Raw genomic sequence first — 18,592 nt, 5'->3', positions numbered from 1 at the left:
GAATGCCCAGACTGCAGCAGTGCTGCAAAGCTATAATTAAAACAGAACAAAACAAAGCAAAACACATTCCTCTGATTGGCACAGATTGTTGTCTGTGAATTATGATTTTTAGTAACAGTAGGAGTGACTCAAAGCCCAGAGAACTCAAAGTCCAAGAGTCTGAAAGAGTCTGAGGCAAAGATTTCCCTTATCCCAGTCAGTCTGGAGAATGTCTGAAGTCCAGATCTTAATTTTGCCAAAGTGTGCAGTGTTTAGATTCACATACCTTGTATCAGAATGCATTTGGCTAAATCTCTTACCTTCATGAGACTTTTGATTTTGTTTAGATCAGTTTCTGAGAGAACAGAGGAAGAATTTGTGTCTTGGTGCAATTAAATGAAGAGCTGTATGCTTTATCTTTTTAAAGTAACTTGAAAACATAATCAATCTAAGCATCTCCAAGGCTGAAGAGGTAAATGACAAAAATCTATTTTCTATTTTGAGGTGTTTCTCTCTCCACTACCCCTCAGACTTTGTAGGGATTGAAGGTGTATCACAACTGCTGAACCTGTGAGGAAAAAGATGTCTATGGTCACAGAGCTGCTTGACAGATAAGCCCCATGCAAGATTTTATTTTCATCAGAGAAAATACACTGAAGAGTCTGCAAAACTACTAATATTTTTAAGTAAAGGTAACCTAGGTAAATAGAAACAGCTGGGGAGCAAAGGGAATACAAAGAGAGTGTAAGTAATAAGGATAGGTTATAGGTGGTGGGGACTTCTGTGTTATGGTGCTGGAGTGCAAGTCTGTGCTCTGAGCATGAAGCTACACAAGAATTTAGTCCAACATTGAAGTAAAATCACCAGAAGTCAACAAACTTGACTTTGAGAAGTCACTAATCTGAACATCTTACATGAGACATAAAACTGCAGCTGGGATAAGCAACTTCTCACATTTCTGCAGGGGCCTGAAGTGTAGCAGTGTTTTTCAGGCAGAGCACAAGTCACATGTTGATATCTACCTTAAAGAAAAGCAGTGAGGTGAGATACTCTGAAGGACACCTGACAACAGTACAGAAACACCTCAGGAAAACATGAAGAACTGAAAAAACAAACAGTATGAGAATTAGAAAATGCAGAACACAACCACTGCCAAGGAATGAAAAAGACCTGAACCTAACATCTGGGTCATTCTCTGCAGCACCTTCTTTCCCTAGCATGCTACCCAAAACCTGCCAAGCCACACAGCAGGGTAGCACAACTTCCCTGCCTGTGCCTGCTCGCAGCCTGCTGAGATTTCAGTGCACAAAGCTCCACCTAGTGAGGGGACAGGCTCTACTACACATTCAGCACCCAAGGTAAGAATGGATGGGCTCGACACAAAAAAGCCTGGAAGATAACAAACCCTTAGCATTACACTGCCCCAGTGTTGGTAATCCATCACACACACAGTCCCCTCAGACAAGAGTACAGCCTCTCCTCTATGCCCAGAAACATTTTCTGCCAGCATCACCTCACTGTGACATCACTTGGCTTTCATCTCACTGCTGCTCACCTCTCCCTCACAAGGACTGACCTGAAGCTCTCTGATTTCACTGCAAGTCCAACTTCAAATCAACATCCTTTTCCTGATGATCAAAACAAACACACCACTAGTGTTGCATATCCAAAAGTTTTAGTACATGGTCTTCACTGTTCAGTAAAGTTACTGCATTAAATTCTAATACATAAATTTATCTGAATTAAAATAATTTTACAAAATTTTATCACAGCAGCTAAAGGAAACCAGATTTTATATGCAGCTGTCTCAAAAAACCGCAATATTAGTTCTTTCTCAAATCAGCAGAATCACTATCATATCATTCAGTAGTTACTGCAAATCCCAACTTGAACAAGTGTACAGTTAGGAAAGGGAAAGTGCCATTCCAAAACTGAAATTTATTAAACTATGACTCAGCATACACTGATTTTTCCCTGTTAACTAAGTTAGCATAAAAGGGTGTCAAGTTTAATTCCACACCATTTTCTTTATGTTACTGTTTTTCTTTAATCACCACTTTAATAGATTCACAAGTTACAAAATACCAAAGCCACTTGTAGCAGTTTATACAAATCCACACCTGTTTGAATCGTGACAGGCACAAGAACACGATGTTTGATGACCCAAATGAAAAGCCTGATTCCCTGATGCATTCATACCAGCATCAGTGTAAGCCCACTGCTCCATGGATGACAGCAGAGACAAAAATCAGCAGGCTCAGGTGCCATAAATAGATTGATGAAGGGCTCAGTGACAGAAGCATAACAGAGCATGTGGTAGAATTACATTCTACATTTCATCCTCTGATGAGGGTAAACTGTGCTACACCAGCTCACAATAGAAGCATGAATAGGGCTCTCCTCCTTTTCAGCCTCATGTTAATGCTTGGGAACTGGGAAATTACAATTCAGCTTCTTGCATAAAATCCCCAAGCATCACAATAATCAGTCTACAGCTCCAGATCTAACCCTTCTCTTGCTAACAAACACAAAGATAAGGCTCATCTGTATTTATTCTTTCTTCTGCTGTTAAAAAATAGAATTATACCTGTGTTCACAGAAAAAAGATATCTCTTCTCCCTCTCCTCCAAAATACCCATCACCACAGAGAGCTCTAATTTATAATTCACTTGAAAGTACTTCTCAGATTATATTGACACCTTTCCCACTTTAAGCACATGACAGAGATGATATTACTTTGCTGTACTTCACTAGGTTCTGATATCAAAACCAGTTCACTACTGAAATAACACCAACAGGACTCTCTCTTTGCCAAAACATGTTCGACAAGTTCTAACCCTCGCTGTCCCTGTAGCTTAAAATAAAAGGAGAACTATTTCACTGGTTTTCAATCAATGTAAGCTGGAAGCAAGAAGTTGCCCTTTAAAAACAATTTGTATGAATCTTTTTGTGAGCTGCTAGCAAAAGGCCCAAATACTAAAAGCAAGTGAGCAGACACAAGAGAATGTTTTGCAAAATCTGACAATTCAAAAGGCATCCAAAGAGCAAGAAAACAAAACCCAGCCACTGAAGTGAAAACTGCATTGAACTAGCACTATAAAAATAGGAAGAAATTAAGAAGCTTCCATATAATAGTTATGCAAAAGGTTTTACTAGTGATACCTTTTGTTTGTTCAGACAGCCATGGCATTAATTACCATGATACGAACTGCAAAAGCTTTAATTTGGAATCATTAAAGGAATAGGAGATTTAGTTATTCCAGTGAAGGACACTTTTTGAGGGACTAATACAAGGTTCCTTAGCTGTAACATGGTCTTCTCACAACTAAGAAAGTTTGCACAGAAGTGGAAGAAGTTTGCACAGCTTAGAAGTTGAAGCTGACAGCTTTCCAAAGCCAGCCTTGACACAAGACTTGGCTTATTTTATTTTCACAGACACATACTGCATGAGACAGCCAACATCACTCAATCCAAACATAAGAGGATTTGTATAAACTTTCCCCAACAACATTAAAACTGCCAACCAAATCCTTGTGATTTCTGCAAAAAAGGTAGTTGTTCTTGCTTATTGCTGCATTACAGAAATTACACTAGTTGTTGCAGGGGATAGTGTATATTTCAAAGTTCACATCTCTTACAAAAAGCCTCACAGTCTCTTCACCAGGTGCTGCCTCTGTACAGCAAAACTAGCATTCAATTTCTTCCAAATGAAACAGTCCCTTCCATCCCTCTCCCTGCCCTGCATGTCTCAAGACCATTTATGCCCCTTCACTATGGTGCCAACCATGAGACAACAGCCCATAACGCATTTGTGACAGCAGCTCAAGCAACAGTGTACACTTCACTAAATGAACATGATCCCAATTAGATCCATGAGAAAACATGGAAGAGGAACACGACGAGGAAGGGAAGCAATTTATTTTTTCTCTTGAAGGGAACAAATGGTTCTGACAGCAGGCTTGTTTTCAGACAGCTATAACTTAGGCTGACAGGCCAGCTTATTAAACAGAAGAAGCCCCTTCACCCAAACACCAGAACCTATACTAAAAACATTTTATTTCAACCTGCCTCCAAAATGAATGATGATAATCTCAATGTTAAAGAAAAGTCTGCATTTCTACCACAAAAACCACATTGTTCAAACCCATGTTATTCACCTGCAGTGCTGAGTCACATGTGGATGGTGGATGTGCCTTACTAAATACCACACCCTGGGAATGCTTCAGCACTTCCCCTCCTACCAGAACACCGCCTCAAAAAAGAATTGCTACAGTGACATGATGAGAATTGATCTTTTCCTGCCATCTGCTGTGTATGTATGCAAGACTTTCACAAATAATTGGCCAAAATTTGTGTATTACAGTTATTTCCCACGTCACAAATACAACACAAGTCCTTTGTAGAGGATATGCTGTCCAAGGACATGTGACCTCCACCTTCTCACTCCCCTACACCCCATCCACCAAGTAAAGCATTGCATGCTTGTAGGCATTGATTCAAAGTCTCCAGCTTCTGGAATGCAGCAGATAAGAGTTCTGCATCTTTCAGGGACTCAAAAAACCCCTGTTTAGTTCATCTGTTCAATGTCCAACATCTTCAGTAAGTGCTGCCACCATGTTCCCAGAACAGTTAGGTCCACTTCACACCACGGAGGTGGTACTTTCCGGATTTACACGCATCAATCTCGAGGCATTTCTCAGATCCTGTAGCTGCTTGGCTGGCTTTCCAACTCCTTCCTCAAACCTTTTTTCCACAACAGGAAGGACAGTTTCATACAGGAAAGAGGCGTTTTGCCTGATGAATGCTTTTTTCTCAGGGTCCTGTTCACACCGTAAACTGTAATCGACGTGCTGGACAGCCACCAGGATGATTTCCACCAGGCTCTCCAGAAGAACCATATGCAGCTCTGGAAAGTAAAGCTTTAATGCTTCCTCCAAGAAGGCCATAGTCTGCTTAGTGAAAGCTACTACAGTGTAACTGAGGTTCACCCAGCAGTCATCACCCGTGTATTGGTCAAAATTGCCCACCCCACAGCTCCTCATCTCCTCCCTGAGCTTCCCCAGTGCCTCTGGAGTCATCAGGTTCATCCTTCTCCACATCTCCTCGGAGTTGCGGTGCTTGGTGGCCTCGATGATGATATCCTTGTAGCTCTGTAAAGCACCTTTGATATCCTTTACCAGGAGGGCGTGAATGATGAAGGTGAGATCCAGCCCAATCTCGCTCAGCTGCTTGCAGTGCTCTTTAGCCACCTGGGATAACAAAGAAAAGCAAAGGATGTTGTTACTGTGCAGGCTCCCTTTACATCTTACACATTTATCAAATTTATCTCAGAAAACTGGGAAGTGTTACTCATGCTTATTTCTCATGCTTTAAGAATCTCATTAATGAGAAACTAATAACTAAAAGATACACCCTGGCTGTCAGAAATACTCAGGACAATGATACTATAACCCACTCACACACAAGCTTTTTTTTCCCCCTCCCAATTAGTAGCTGAAAGAAAGCATAACCTGAAAAAGTTAGTCTGGCAAAAAAAAAAAGTATGAAAATGTAGCCAAGGACAGCCTTGGAAAACAAAGAGAAAGTTCTGAAGTACTAATAATTCAGGCATAGCTGATGTAAATTTTAGGACTTTCTACTAGTTAAAGACAAATTAAGAATCAACACATTTTGCATTTCTGATAAAGGCAAGATTTTTCTTGACATGTATTATAACCTTAGGGCCTTCCTCTGTTAAACTGAAAAAACAAAAAAAAACCTCGAATGAATTTCAACGCAGGAAACCTCTCTGGAGACCCACACAAGAGTCAACAACTAGAGTTAGAAAAGAGAATTTAAAGCTCTGAAGCCTTTGTTTCAGCTATTGCGCTCCACCACCCCCCTCTTTGGACTGTCTTACCTTGACACACTCTGCCGCAGTCGACAAACTCTCTTTGCTGTCAAATACTTGCTTGCTGAAGGCATCCACAAACATCCTCATGGAGGAGCGGGCCCACACCACGAAGGCCGAGTAGCAGCCGTTGTTGCCGGCGAAGTCCGTCTCGAACTCGCGGGCGGTCTCCAGCAGGCTGGTGAAGAAGACGTGGCACAGCTTGTGGATGTAGAGCAGCGTGGCGCCCTCGATGCGCAGCTGGCGGATGGCCGTGTGCACGGCGGCCGCGCGGTTCTTGAGGAACAGCTCGCAGGCCTTGGTGGACTGGCCCAGGCGGATGAGCTGCGACACGGCGCGGCGGGTGGCCCGCGGGCCTCCGCGCAGAGAGCGGTCCGGGGACAGCTCGAACACCAGCACGTCCGTCAGCTGCCGGACGCGCTCGTCCACCTTGGCCCGCAGCTCCTTGACGGGCTGGCTCACGGGCTTGTCCGCCAGGTACTCGTTCAGCTTATCCAGCAGGTCCACCGCCCCCTCGAAGTCCCGCTGGGCAATGCACACGTCCAGGTCCTCGGGCAGCTCCTGGATCCACTCAAGCGAGAGGTCAACAACCTCCTCCTCAGCGGAGGGCTCGTCCTCCTCCTCCTCGTCCTCCTCCTCGTCGAAGGGGTTGGTGGATTCGGGGGGCGTCGGGGCGGGCCGGGGCAGCGCCTCCTGCTCCAGGCGCCGCTTCTCGCTCAGGGCGCGGTTGCGCTTGGTCTCCTCCAGCACCTCCAGCCACTCCTTCTTGATCTTGGCGTTCTCGGCCTGGAAGATGCGGCTCTCGGGGAACATGAGCAGCTTGAACATGTCCTTCATAGGCGGGTTGTCCTTGACGTTGACCACGGCCAGCCCGTCCAGGGGGTACAGCGCGTCGTAGCGGTAGGCGCCGCGGCGGTTGGGCAGCGCGGTGGCCACGAGCAGGCAGTCGTTCATGAGGAAGGCGTGCACCCGCTGGATCTGCGCCATGTGGTCCGCGTCGTACTCCACCAGGTCGCCGTTGTACACCAGGTACTTGCCGGGGCTCTCGGGCAGCAGGTCGCGGCAGCCCTCCACCTTCTCCAGGAGGGTGGTGAGGGTGCGCTGCCGGCCCTCCTCGCTGGCCGCCGCCTCCTTGGCCGACAGCGGCAGGAAGGGGTCGGCGGCGGCGGCGCGGCGGGCGCCCAGCGCGGGGTCGTCGCGGTCGGCCTGGAGGAGCAGGGCCTGGGTGACGGCCTCCATGATGCCCTTCTGCTCGGTGAGGATGTGGCTGAGCTGGTACATCTCGCTCTCCAGGTAGCTGATCTCCCGCGCCGTCTCGATGAACTGCCGGTAGTTTTGGTAGACGTTCCGCTTCAGGCTCTGCGCCGTCTCCTCGCTCAGCGCCTGGATGCGCTGCCGGTGCTCCTGCAGGTCCCGGTCCCCGTCCGACTGCTGCGACAGCTGCTTCACGTACTCCCCCGCCGCGAAGCCGCCCGACTCCAGCTGCCGCCGCAGCCGGCTCCCGCCGCCGCCCTCGCCCAGCGACAGCGCCATGTCCGCCCCGCCGCCGCCGGGACACCGCGCCTGCGCCCCGCAGCCCCGCCGCAGGAGCGGCTGCCCGCGGTGACGCGCCGGGACCGCGCCGGGCGGGCGGGAAGGGAAGGGGCGGAGGGAAGGGAAGGGAAGGAAGGGTTGGAGAGAAGGAAGGGAAGGGAAGGAAGGGGCGGAGGGGGCGCGCAGCCGGAAGGACGCGGCGGCGCAGCCACGGCAGCCCGCGGGTCGGTGCTGCGCGTGCGCCGCGGCGGCTGCGGATCGCGGCGGCTCTGCCGGCGGCGGCAGCTGCGCTCGGGATGGAGGACCAAGATTTCCTGTTGGCCCTCAGGCTGCAGCACGAGTGGGAAGAGCAGGACAAGGCGGCGGCGGCGGCAGCAAAGCGCCCCGATGTCTCTCCGCACCGCCCGTCCCCCCGCTCGCTGTCGGTGGTGGACGAGGCGTGGGAGCTGCTGGACCCCAGCCCCGACGTGCACGCCCTGTTCGTGCAGTTCAACCAGACGCTCTTCTGGGGCAAGCTGGAGGCTGTCACGGTGTCCTGGAGCCCCCGCATGACCAGGTGCGGCACGGGGGGTGTGGGCCCGAGCTCCCGGCGCTGCCTGTCCCGGCAGAGGGGGTGCGGGGCGGTCCCGCGCCGGGAAGGCGGCGGGAGGCCGATCCTTGTCTCGGGAGCTGCCCGCCGGGAACGGCCCGCGGAACGCAGTCCTGTTGCTGCTCTGGTTCGCATTATGATCGTTTTGCTGCACGCCAGAAAGGTAAACACGAATAGAAAAATTTAGGATAGACTAGGAAGGGAAATAGAGAAGGAATCTGAGGTTAAGCGAACCCAGGATTCTTTGAGGTGCAGTCTGCAGTTCTGCAGCAGGTGCAGTTGCTGGCGGCTGGAGTCCCGACACATATCCTCTGCTGGTTGCGGTATTCTTTAGACATTTGGAAATAGCTGGCTATTGCACTGATAGAGGACTAACGCGGTAGGGCTAACACAGACAAAAAAAGTGGTGTTTGCTGGATTAGTGCACGGAAGTGATGGTGTATGTAGGTTCGGTATGAGTCAAAAGTTGATGAAGGGTGGGGAGTGAAATTGAAACAACCGGCAATTAAGTCAGGGTTTGCTGCCATGAATCTCTGGCCTCCATGCAGTGTATTTCAGTCCATTACAAGTTCTAAAGGAAACATTCTTCTGCCTTCAGAACAGGTTTTTCTACTCTAAGGAACTCGTGGATTTTTTTTCTTTACTGAATGATGCAGAGTTTTTCAAGTAACTACTCAAACTGATTTTATTACATTTTCTGAGTGACCTAGCATGTGTTTACAGGGGATGACATTTTAACTTGTCTGTTTCCTTTATGTGCTACAGAAACAAATAGATTTTCGTATTTTCTTTCTGCTTTTCCTTTCAGCTCTGCTGGTATCTGTTCATATCACGAAAGAAGTGGGCTGTGTTCCATTCGTCTCAGCGAGCCGCTTCTAAAGCTACGGCCAAGGAAGGATCTTGTGGAGGTATTTGAACATGGCTTATGAATCTGCACAGAAAGTGTATTGTGCCCACCCCCTCTCCCTCTGCTTCATGCAAAGATTCTCGATTTCCTAGTGGGATTCCTTTATGCAGTAACTTATAGATCATAAAATAGTGGTGGCTTTACTGTTACGTTTGTGTAGCTTGGGTTGCAGTACCACAGCAGTCTTTAGTTTTATGCTTCTAAGTGGGTAACTGCAAGTAGAAGTCTAAGGTCAGTTGTTTATTTCATTGACTTTATATAGAGAAAAAAAACACCCCAAGTTTTTAACTCCTAAATTATCCTTTAATATTCAAACCAAACATGGACTGTAGTTTTGAAAGGGCCAGCAGCAGAAAGTAAGGAGCTGCTGCTCTGAGCTGGCTGAACATTCAGATTTCCCTAAGAACAGAAATGCTGTGGAGTTTCACCTTGCTCAAAAGTGGCTCTTTTTTGAGGTTGTGCAGAGGGTGATGTCTTTAAAGATGTGATTTAGGTTTGAGGATTATTTCTCCTTTTTGGAATGCTGCTTATTGTAATGATATTCTGCAGCATGTGGGAATAGGGGCAATTTGGTTTGATAGATCAAAGTATTATGTTTTTGTGACCCAGACTGAATATGTGAATAATCAAAGACAAGATCAGTACCACGACCAGTGTAGAAGAGTAAAGTACTTGCAGCTTAATCATCAAACTGAAAATGCAATGCTTTTCACTGAATACCCAATGGTTGCATCATTTCAGACACTGTTGCACGAAATGATCCATGCCCTGCTCTTTGTTACTCATAACTACAAAGATCGTGAGTCTCACGGACCGGAGTTCTGCAAGCACATGCGTCGCATTAATCTCTTGACTGGAGCCAATGTCACAGTAAGAATAATCCTCTTCTCCTGATTTCAGAGCTTTCTTCCTCATTGGGTGTTTTATTGATTGGTGCAGAACACATAACGTTCTTGTTAGACACTCCACAGTTGGTACCAATACAAATTTGCATCCCAGTGTGTTCCAGTTCTGTAGTTATTTTTCCATAGTGGTTGGTTGAGGAAGATGTGGTGAGTTGTTAGTCATAGAATTTTCAGGTATGTTCTCTGTAAGAATTTTTTTTTAAGCTTTTGTGGTGAACTAGAAACAGCTTAATGGTAGCAGAGACAGAAGTGTTCAATGTGAAGAGCAGTCAGGATTTATGTCAATGGAGGGTAATGATATTTATGTCAGTGTTTAAAAATAGTATGTCTAATAAGATCAGTTAGGTTAATAACTGAAAGGATGATACAATACTGGTATTGTTTGCAATGCATTCTAAACAGTTCATCTTCTAGGTGAAATTGTAGGTAGATTTCCAAAGTGATTTATTGCATTTCAAACAAGATAACCAGGACATATTCTTACACATCCTATCTCTTTTTTTGAATCTTTGTTTTAATGGTAGCTAAGTGTTGAGCAAATTTTACTCAGGTCCAGCTCTTTTAACTGCTAAGACAAAAATCACAGCAGTAGTGGAAAGAATTGAATGGAAATAGATTTTAAAAAAAATATCATAGAGCTAGTGATATAAAATGTGTAACTTCCTGAATGATGGGGTTTTTTGTTTGTTTTTGTTTAACGTAGATCTATCACAATTTTCATGATGAGATTAATTTGTACCGCCAGCACTGGTGGCGATGCAATGGCCCCTGCCAGAGCAGAGCCCCTTACTTTGGATACGTGAAGCGCTCAATGAACAGAGCACCCTCTGCACATGACTTCTGGTGGGATGAACATCAAAGGACGTGTGGGGGCACGTTCACAAAAGTGAAGGAGCCAGAGAAATTCTCTGAGAAGTCCAAGCAAAAAACCCAGACTGCAAAACCTCCACATCTCAAGTCAGCTAACAAAGGTATTTTATGATTAATTTTTTTTTTCTTTTCCAAACTGATTTTTGTCCAGACATTTTCTTGAACAAATATGGACCAAACAGTACATAAGCTTGGTTTAGATGTTGCTGTTACACAGCAAAAGAACAGGGCCTGTTTGTTTGTGCACTTCTAGGCTGCTCCTCAGCTGAGTTACCTAAAAAAAGTTTAGTTTCATTCATTATTTTCAAGCAGCATATTTTTTGTGTGAAGCACCTCAAATAGCCCATGATTTTTTAATGAAAAAATTATTAACTTAGTTTTTAATCTGTTTCTGCAGGCATGACACAAATGCATGGTATGCAAGACCTGACTCCTTTTAGTGGGATGGGATATCGGCTTGGAGGAGGAGATGGTGTACTTTCAGAGAAAAACACAAATGCCAGCAGTTCCACTGGAAACAGTGAAGCACATGGCTCACTGCATCTTTCAGCAGTAAGGGCAAGACCAACCCCTAAAAACGAGACAAAACTGGAAAAATTCCCCCACAGTGGCACCTTTCTGCTTCATGCCAAAGGTGCCAGTGAGAAGAGCACCTTAGCTTTGAAGCGTGAGTTTCCCAAACCCTCTGCTGCTAGTACAGAAGATGGTGAGAACAACTGTGGGTTGCCTGCTAGGATGGCTTGTGTTGCTGAAGAAACATCAAGCCAAGGCTCACCATTTGGCAAGAGGGCTATGCCATCTTCTAACTGGTCACCAAAACGAATTTGTTTGGAGCAGACCCCAAGAGCTCAGGGTGCATCTGAGAAAAAAAGCTTAGAAGGTGTTAATGCACTGCAGCGATGGCCAAAAAAGGAAGACAAAACTGCCTTTGAAAACTATTTCATCCAAAAGGGGGATACTGATGTCACTGCAACTACAAAAAGCAGAGCTGAATTTACAGAGTCCTCTGCAGGTCCTAGCAATCCTGTGAGGCAGGATAGAAGAGTCAGTTGTCCTGTCTGTGGGACTGATGTGTTGGAATCTAAAATAAATGAACATCTTGATTCTTGTCTTACATAAAACAGCAGAAAGCTTCTTAAAAAGATAAGCCAGGGCTGGAAGCATTGTTTGAAAGGTAATTTCCTCAGGGTTTGCTCAGCTGTGGTTATGCCTCATGTGCCTGGTCTGAAATGGAATTTAAAATGTAACTGACCTCCGTATCCTCATGCTAGTAAGTAAAAATTGTGTGGAATGCTGCTAGCAATACTGGTGAAGACTGTTCCTGGACATGTCATAAAAGCTTTCATGATTTCCCAGTTAAACTTCCAGTGCTGTACAGGACAAATTAGGATTAAAGTGACATTACCTGACAGTCTTTATTTTGCTTCTTCTGGAAGCCAGCCAGGTTTGTGGTTAGCAGGCCAGTCAGTTGAGTACTAAAACCATTGTGCCATGAAAAGTTGAGTACCAGGCACATGTGTGTTGCCCATGTGAACTTCCTGAAACATTCTCTTGCTGCACTAAGGTATTTAACGGGTTAAACATTAAGCAGTTTTATTCCTTACAACCAGTAAAACTGATTGTAAGTATGTTTGCTTAAAAATAAAAATAGTTTTATATAAATAGCTTTTAAACAAAATTGGTTTATATCTTGTTACTGTGATTTTAAATGGCTGTATCAGCCTGGTTTGTACATGTTTACAATATTACTGCTGCTCTCTTAACTCATTTTAAATGCTTCATATTTTAAAAAATATTGACACTACAGAAGTTTAATGTAAATTACTTTGTTCTTGCATACTTTGAATAAATTGTTACTGAAGTTTAAATTTCCACTAAACCTGGCCATTTTGTGTCATTTACCAGTGGGTTCACCTACATATTTGATAACAATCTTGTTTATTAGAGCCTTTCTGTATTAACATTTTCCTTCTTAAACTTCCCTGTAAAAACAGGTCCTGGTGGATACAGATTTCATCAACTGCTGCTTTCTCTATCCTGCTTTTAAAACAGTTTCACTAATGTTGCACTTCAGTGAAAAAGTTTACAAATAGTAAAACTTGCTTTGCCATGTTAAATTTCCATACTTCCTTCTTAAAGCTGCAGCATCTGTCAGTGTTTCCAGCGATACTTGACATTTTCAAGGACAGGACTACCAAGAAATACTTGTATTATCTTATGTTTTTTAAGGTGAGGATGAGAGTTGCACCACAAAGCATCTCTCACATAATGAAGCATTTTAGAGAGATCTTCCCATTAAAATTGCTCTCTGCAGTTTCTTCATTTGTCTTTCCTACTGTGACAGATGGGGGAGTAAAGGAGAAGGATTGTGGGTATTATTGAATGTGGGAATTTTTTCCTAGTGTCTTCTTTTACTTCTGAATTGTTAATTTGAATGACAAACAGGAAACAAATGAAGAATTTATTGAATAGTTGAGGGAGGTGGGAACTTCAACTGTAGGCAAGTCTGTCCCTCATATACACACATCCTAAAATAGATAATTGTCCAAACAATTGAGCAATTCTGGATTAGCTATGGAAAAATAGCACCTCTGTCATATGTGTTTTTACAAGGAAGTATTGTAATACCAGGATCTCTTATCCAGAGAGGAAGGCTTTGCAGTTGCTATTTATTGCAGGCTGTTATTAATGGGTCATGGCCACCTTCATTTTGGGTATGTTACTACAAATGCTGTTTGTGTAAAATGTGCTTGAATACAGTGTCCTACCCACAAGGATAACAGTGGCTACCAGCATGTTTTTAAAATGGGCTGCTCAATTTGGGTCAAAGGTGAGAAATTTCATCTTCTCTGTCCATTGTCTTTGTCCTTGAGCGAGTTTAGAGACTGCCTGGAACAACACAAGCTGTCAGTGAGCCCTGAGCAAACAGGCTTCACTGAAGTGCAGCCTGAATGGAAATGTGAGAAACAAGCTAATAGACTCGATTGCTGAGGCAAAGCAGCTGTGAAGGAGGGTCAAGTGTGTGCATTTTGTCAACAGAAGGTTCTGCAAACTAAAGGAAAAAGCTATCTCATTTTGTGGTGACCTACTAGGATTGCTCTGGATAATTCAGAGAGGAGCTCCAGAGGTCAAAGCTACCTAAGTGGGGGTTATTGGCCCTTTCATTATTATCATAAGAGATTGCTGCTCTTCAGTTGTCTTGAAACTGCTTATCATGCAAGAAATCCTGAAGGTTGAATATTAGCAAGTATTTTTTCCTTTATGGAAATGTTATCTCAGAAGTTTTCGTAATACTTGGGTTATGATGAAGCAGTGGGAAGAATTTTTCTCAGGGCTCCTAAAATGTGTTAATATCTTGCAAGAAGATATGCAATAGAAATAGTCTGTTTTAGAACATATTTTAAAAGCAGTTGTGTGTGTTCACCTCTCCTTTAGTCCAACCTCTTGTTTTCACCTGGCATATGTGTGTCACATGGGAGAAGTGCATTCTCACAGCCAGTTCAGCCCTAATGCCCGTGCATAAGCTGATGAGGAGGCTATTTATGTCTAGGTGGAAGCAGGCCCTGCTGCTCAGAGTGTGCAATCAGGAGCCTGGTATCTCAGCCCCCTTTCTAGGAACATTTTCCAAGAAAACAGAATTATTGCTCATTTGCTGTGCTATCTGCCTCTGGGTCAGCGTAATGAAGGTCACCAGAAGAGCTAGAGAGGGCTTAGTCAGAACTGGACAAGAAGTGAATAATAATTCCTGAGGTGCAAAGTAGCTATTGAAACTTCAAACTTCCCTTGGTGCAGCAGGAGGACGTGCAGTAGACTAAAGGGCTTGTGAGGGTTTTCTTCCTCCTGTGTCCTTCTGGAGCCCCTCAGTTCTCTTGTATTTTCCATACACACAGCATCTCTTCAAGTAAAGCAAGAAGGAATCAACAGCAAGTTTATGAGGAAAAAGCCAGATGGACATGTCTTCCAAGTGTTTGGAGCAATCCATGGTGATGGGGGGATGATGCAGACTACTCTGGCTGGAGAAGGTTAAGAAAGTGCCACCACAGCAGTTTGCTTCACCACTGCTGGGTCTGGTCATCCTAGAACACCATGTCTGTGCCTTTTGTTGAATCTTGTCCCCTTAAATTGAAAGGCCACTAAAAGGTTGGACTGGGAGACCTGGTGAGGTTGCACCTGGCCTACATCCCCCTAGGAGCACGTTTGTCATGTTTGCTGCCTGATGTGGTGAAGGCAGCAGTGAAACCGCTGGTCTCCAGCAGCTGCTCCTTAACAGATAGCCAGCATTCATCAATTCTACACTCCAAACTGAAGTGCCCAACTTCTTCCTTGCACCTGGATTACTACAGCTGTCTTGAAGCCTTGGGATTTAAGAAACTATTTAAAAAAATATGAATGTAAAGACTCTGCAAAAAAATTACCTTTGAAGTGTGGCTTGTGGGCAGACAGGCCATGAAAGAGACTTTCATTTCACTATATGTGAAAATAGTGTGTGTGATTTCATAGACTTGTGTGTATGGAATGAAAAAGCAAAGAGCCCAGGCCGTGTGTAGATTTGGGATCCTTCAACAGGCCATTAGGTGGCACTCCTTACACGTAAGGAATTCTTATTTCTTCCTCTCTAACCTGGGCAGGGAGAGAGCAGAGTGCAGGACTGCAGGCTTGTATTTCACCTACACTGCACTCCAGGCTGAACGTGGACCAGCAGCAACCCTGATGGACCACAAACAAGCTAAAGCAGGAGGAATTGTGGTGTTGAGGGGGAGGAACTTACAGCTAACTGGATTCTGTGAGTGATTCTTTGCTGCAAGAAAGACTGGGAAGATGAGATAGCAGCTTGTTTTTCTAGTTCAGGGCTCAGGAGTAACCCCAAGGCATCCTTCTGTGGGTTACAGATATTGCACTGCTTGCATCCATTTCAGTGACAAAGCTAATTTTCTGTCACCATTTGGCATCAACACAGCTCTTGAAGAGATGCAGGACAGTTTTAGGGCTTTATGAAACACAAAACTCCTGTGCCTGGGCTAAACCAGGGAGCCAGAGGGCTGGAACAGCCCCAGGGAAGAGTGGTGTACTACAGGTGTGAAAGCTTAAAATGGGACCTGGCCATGGCCTTAATTCTTCTGCTTCCTTTTAGCTTCTGCCAGGCCAGGCTGCTTTAAGACTAGATTTAATTTCTAAGCAGGTACAGCAGCTTGGCCTCAATAGCTCACCTGTCTCTGTTCCATCCATCACCTTTCATTCACATAATTTGCCTCAGTATATCTTAGACATGACATTTCCTAAACTGTGTAACAAAGAATTTTTGAAGAGGCAAAACCCAACAAGTCAAGTATTTGCTTCGCAATGGCTTAATTTAAAAGTAGTGATATTTTATTTTTCTTTAACTGATGTCCATCTCTGGATCATAGTTTTTTGTATTTACTGCAAGTACCTTCTCTTCAGAGAGCTGTTACTTGTGGCATAAAAAGTGTGGGGAAGATGTGGGCTAGAGCTCAGCAGATAGCAAACAGAAACATCCAAAGGGAAGAGTTATCCTGAGGATAAGCCAACACCCCAGGGGCTTCAGAGAGGATGGCACCAGATGGCACCAGTACCAGATGGAGTATGGACAGCTGTAAGAGACTCCAGTCTTAAATCTGCTTTTGTTCCTTTGATTTACATTAGCAGTACCTACACAGGAAATTTAATTTAAAGAAGACAAACAATTTTCTTTCAGCAAGGGTGGCTGAACATGGGAACAAGTTTCCTGCAGAGATTGTGGAGTGTCCATCCTTGAAGATACTCAAATCCCAACTGCACATGGTCTTAGGCAGCCAGATCTGGGTGACCTTGTTTAAGGGCATGACAGCTGGACCAGACCACCTTCAGGAGCCCCTTCCTACCTAAATAGCCCTGGGTTTCCACCTAACAACCCCAGGAGCACTTCAGGGCAAACTGAAATTACAGCTGAAGGCAATTAAGGTCCACGTGCTTGCCCTTGTCCTGGTACAGCCTAGAGGTGTTCACACAGTCTTTGACCATCAGCTGATCTCCAGCTGTCCATTTCTTTCTCTCCCTGCAAGGTTTGGCATGGGCAGCTCTCATCACTGCCACCAGGCAGGCCATGGGGATGAGGGATAAGTCTCCTGTCACATGGATCAGACTGGGGGACTCCAGGCAGGAGCTGGGCAGGTGCCACGACACAAGGACAGGTACAAGGAAGCTCTGCCCTGCCAAGCCTAATTGCTGAATCCTCTCCAAGTCCCAGTGTGGAGGGGAGGATTATCAGCCCTGCAGACAGCATGAATTTAAACTCAAACTTCATTAACTTTGAATCTACCTAGAAGAGATTTAGAATGCCAGAAAAGCATCCCAGGAGAGGAAATAGGAGGTATTTCATGCACTGCAAAACCCTAAGTCTATCCAAGCTATCAGGCATCATTTCCCAGGCAATATGGCAGAGTAAAAACAACTCACTGCTGACATTTGGGCTTAGGCTTGGGCCATGAAATGTAATGTTGCTGAAGCAGACACACATCCCAAGTGATAAGCAATCCCATGGCTTTGGAGCTGTTTGCAAGGTGTTATGGACACAAACATCTCCTGAAGGAATGGGCAGCTCTCAGTTTGGAGGAAAACACTGAAAAGTTGTTGCCTTAATGCCATCTCCCTTTTAATCCCTGTACAGATCCCAGAAATGTTATCTTCTCCAAGACAACTCTGCAGCAGCACACTCCCACCCTAAACCAATGCCTTGCATCCTCAGCTGTGCAGGCACTGAACCATAGAGAGGCTGCAGTCAGTCCATGCAGCAGATATGGAGGGAAATACTGCCTCAACTTCATCAGGAAGAGGAGAGGGATGAGAGGCTTCTGCTGTTGGGCAAGCATCCTCACCCAGCTGAGTTGTTAAGGTCGGGTTGAACCCAGCCCTCAGCACGTTTTCACATGTGGATGTGAGTTTGTGTTGAAGTAACACCATTTTTAGGAGACTGGCAAGTAGATGTCTGGTCCATGAAACCTGAAATAGTTTTCAGCCTCCTCCTCTCTACCTCTCTTCAACAGAAAGACTACCCAAACCTGATGTGAAGCTGCTGCTGGGTGGTTGTGGCATGGTTAAGGGACTCTAAATGCAGTGCCAGGTGAAGGGTATGTCTCATGAACTGCCATGGTTCAGCTGTGTCATGTATAACCTCAGCACCTGTGCAAAGCACAAGGAGCACCTTCAGCAATTCAAGGTTAGCTGGCCTCCCAGGACAGTCAGCAGCACCAGCCAGAGGCTGTTCTGCCAGCCATGACTAGGGGATGACTCTTCCCAAGGCCTTTTGTACAGCTTGGGTAGCACCTGGCCACCTAGAAAGGCAACCACCACCCGTGACCAGCTGTCATCTCACAAAAAAACCCACCCCCACTGTTTTCCTCAGCCAAGTGTGTTATAATTTACTCCAACCCCCACTCAAGGGACACAGCAGGAGAGAAGGGCTTGCAGCTCATGTGTCCCACAGCAGGTGGGACAGAGTGCTTGGGGAGCCATGGAAGGATGCAAAAGCACAGGGGTAGCAAGGGGCTGGAGGGGCTCCCACGCACATGTGGGAGCAGAAATGGCAAGGGCAGGGTGGAAGCAGAGCAGCTGCTCTCCAGGCACTCTCACATGGGGAAACTGTAAGTAAGCACTGCAGGTGTAACCACCCCCTTCCCACACTCCCCACTCCTCCATCCCTGCCCCAGAGGATTTTTGTGTCATACAGCATCCTCCCACTGTCAGAGAGCAGTGTGTCTCTGCCACCTCTGGGACACAGAGAAATGTTTTTCTGCTTTGGGATGAGGCCTTGTCCTGGCTGTGACACCTGTTCTCTCTCATTTCTGCATCCTGCTCCTGGTGTCCGGTCACAGCCTGGCCACAGGTGGCCCCGTGCTCCCTGCCTGCCCTCTTGGATTTGTATA

The 18,592-nt window shown here is 45.5% G+C and overlaps 2 protein-coding genes across 2 annotated transcripts; one reads left to right on the top strand and one right to left on the bottom strand.

Annotated features, from left to right (window-relative positions):
• Positions 1 to 2,876: 2,876 nt before the first annotated feature.
• On the bottom strand, positions 2,877 to 7,450 carry EXOC8 (exocyst complex component 8). Its single transcript, XM_056487130.1, has 2 exons — positions 5,879 to 7,450; positions 2,877 to 5,228 (listed from the first exon to the last, which is right to left on the bottom strand). The coding sequence occupies exons 1-2, from the start codon at positions 7,400 to 7,402 to the stop codon at positions 4,620 to 4,622; spliced, it is 2,133 nt and encodes a 710-aa protein (XP_056343105.1). The 5' UTR covers positions 7,403 to 7,450; the 3' UTR covers positions 2,877 to 4,619.
• Positions 7,451 to 7,566: 116 nt separating this feature from the next.
• Positions 7,567 to 12,728, top strand: SPRTN (SprT-like N-terminal domain). The gene is made up of 5 exons (XM_056487131.1): positions 7,567 to 7,958; positions 8,800 to 8,899; positions 9,640 to 9,768; positions 10,507 to 10,774; positions 11,071 to 12,728. The coding sequence occupies exons 1-5, from the start codon at positions 7,699 to 7,701 to the stop codon at positions 11,790 to 11,792; spliced, it is 1,479 nt and encodes a 492-aa protein (XP_056343106.1). The 5' UTR covers positions 7,567 to 7,698; the 3' UTR covers positions 11,793 to 12,728.
• The last annotated feature ends 5,864 nt before the right edge of the window (positions 12,729 to 18,592 follow it).

This window comes from Oenanthe melanoleuca, chromosome 3 (genome assembly GCF_029582105.1).
Source record: "Oenanthe melanoleuca isolate GR-GAL-2019-014 chromosome 3, OMel1.0, whole genome shotgun sequence".
Taxonomy (NCBI): domain Eukaryota; kingdom Metazoa; phylum Chordata; class Aves; order Passeriformes; family Muscicapidae; genus Oenanthe; species Oenanthe melanoleuca.
Note: the sequence above shows the minus strand (reverse complement) of the source record. Positions and strands in the feature narration are given on the sequence as shown.

Excerpts from the sequence above, each read along its gene's own strand:
- EXOC8 (XM_056487130.1), bottom strand. The coding sequence starts at position 7,402 with ATGGCGCTGTCGCTGGGCGAGGGCGGCGGCGGGAGCCGGCTGCGGCGG. Across the intron at positions 5,229-5,878 it reads CTGCGGCAGAGTGTGTCAAG|GTGGCTAAAGAGCACTGCAA; the intron begins GTAAGACAGTCC and ends TTGTTATCCCAG.
- SPRTN (XM_056487131.1), top strand. The coding sequence starts at position 7,699 with ATGGAGGACCAAGATTTCCTGTTGGCCCTCAGGCTGCAGCACGAGTGG. Across the intron at positions 8,900-9,639 it reads CAAGGAAGGATCTTGTGGAG|ACACTGTTGCACGAAATGAT; the intron begins GTATTTGAACAT and ends GCATCATTTCAG. Across the intron at positions 9,769-10,506 it reads TGACTGGAGCCAATGTCACA|ATCTATCACAATTTTCATGA; the intron begins GTAAGAATAATC and ends TGTTTAACGTAG.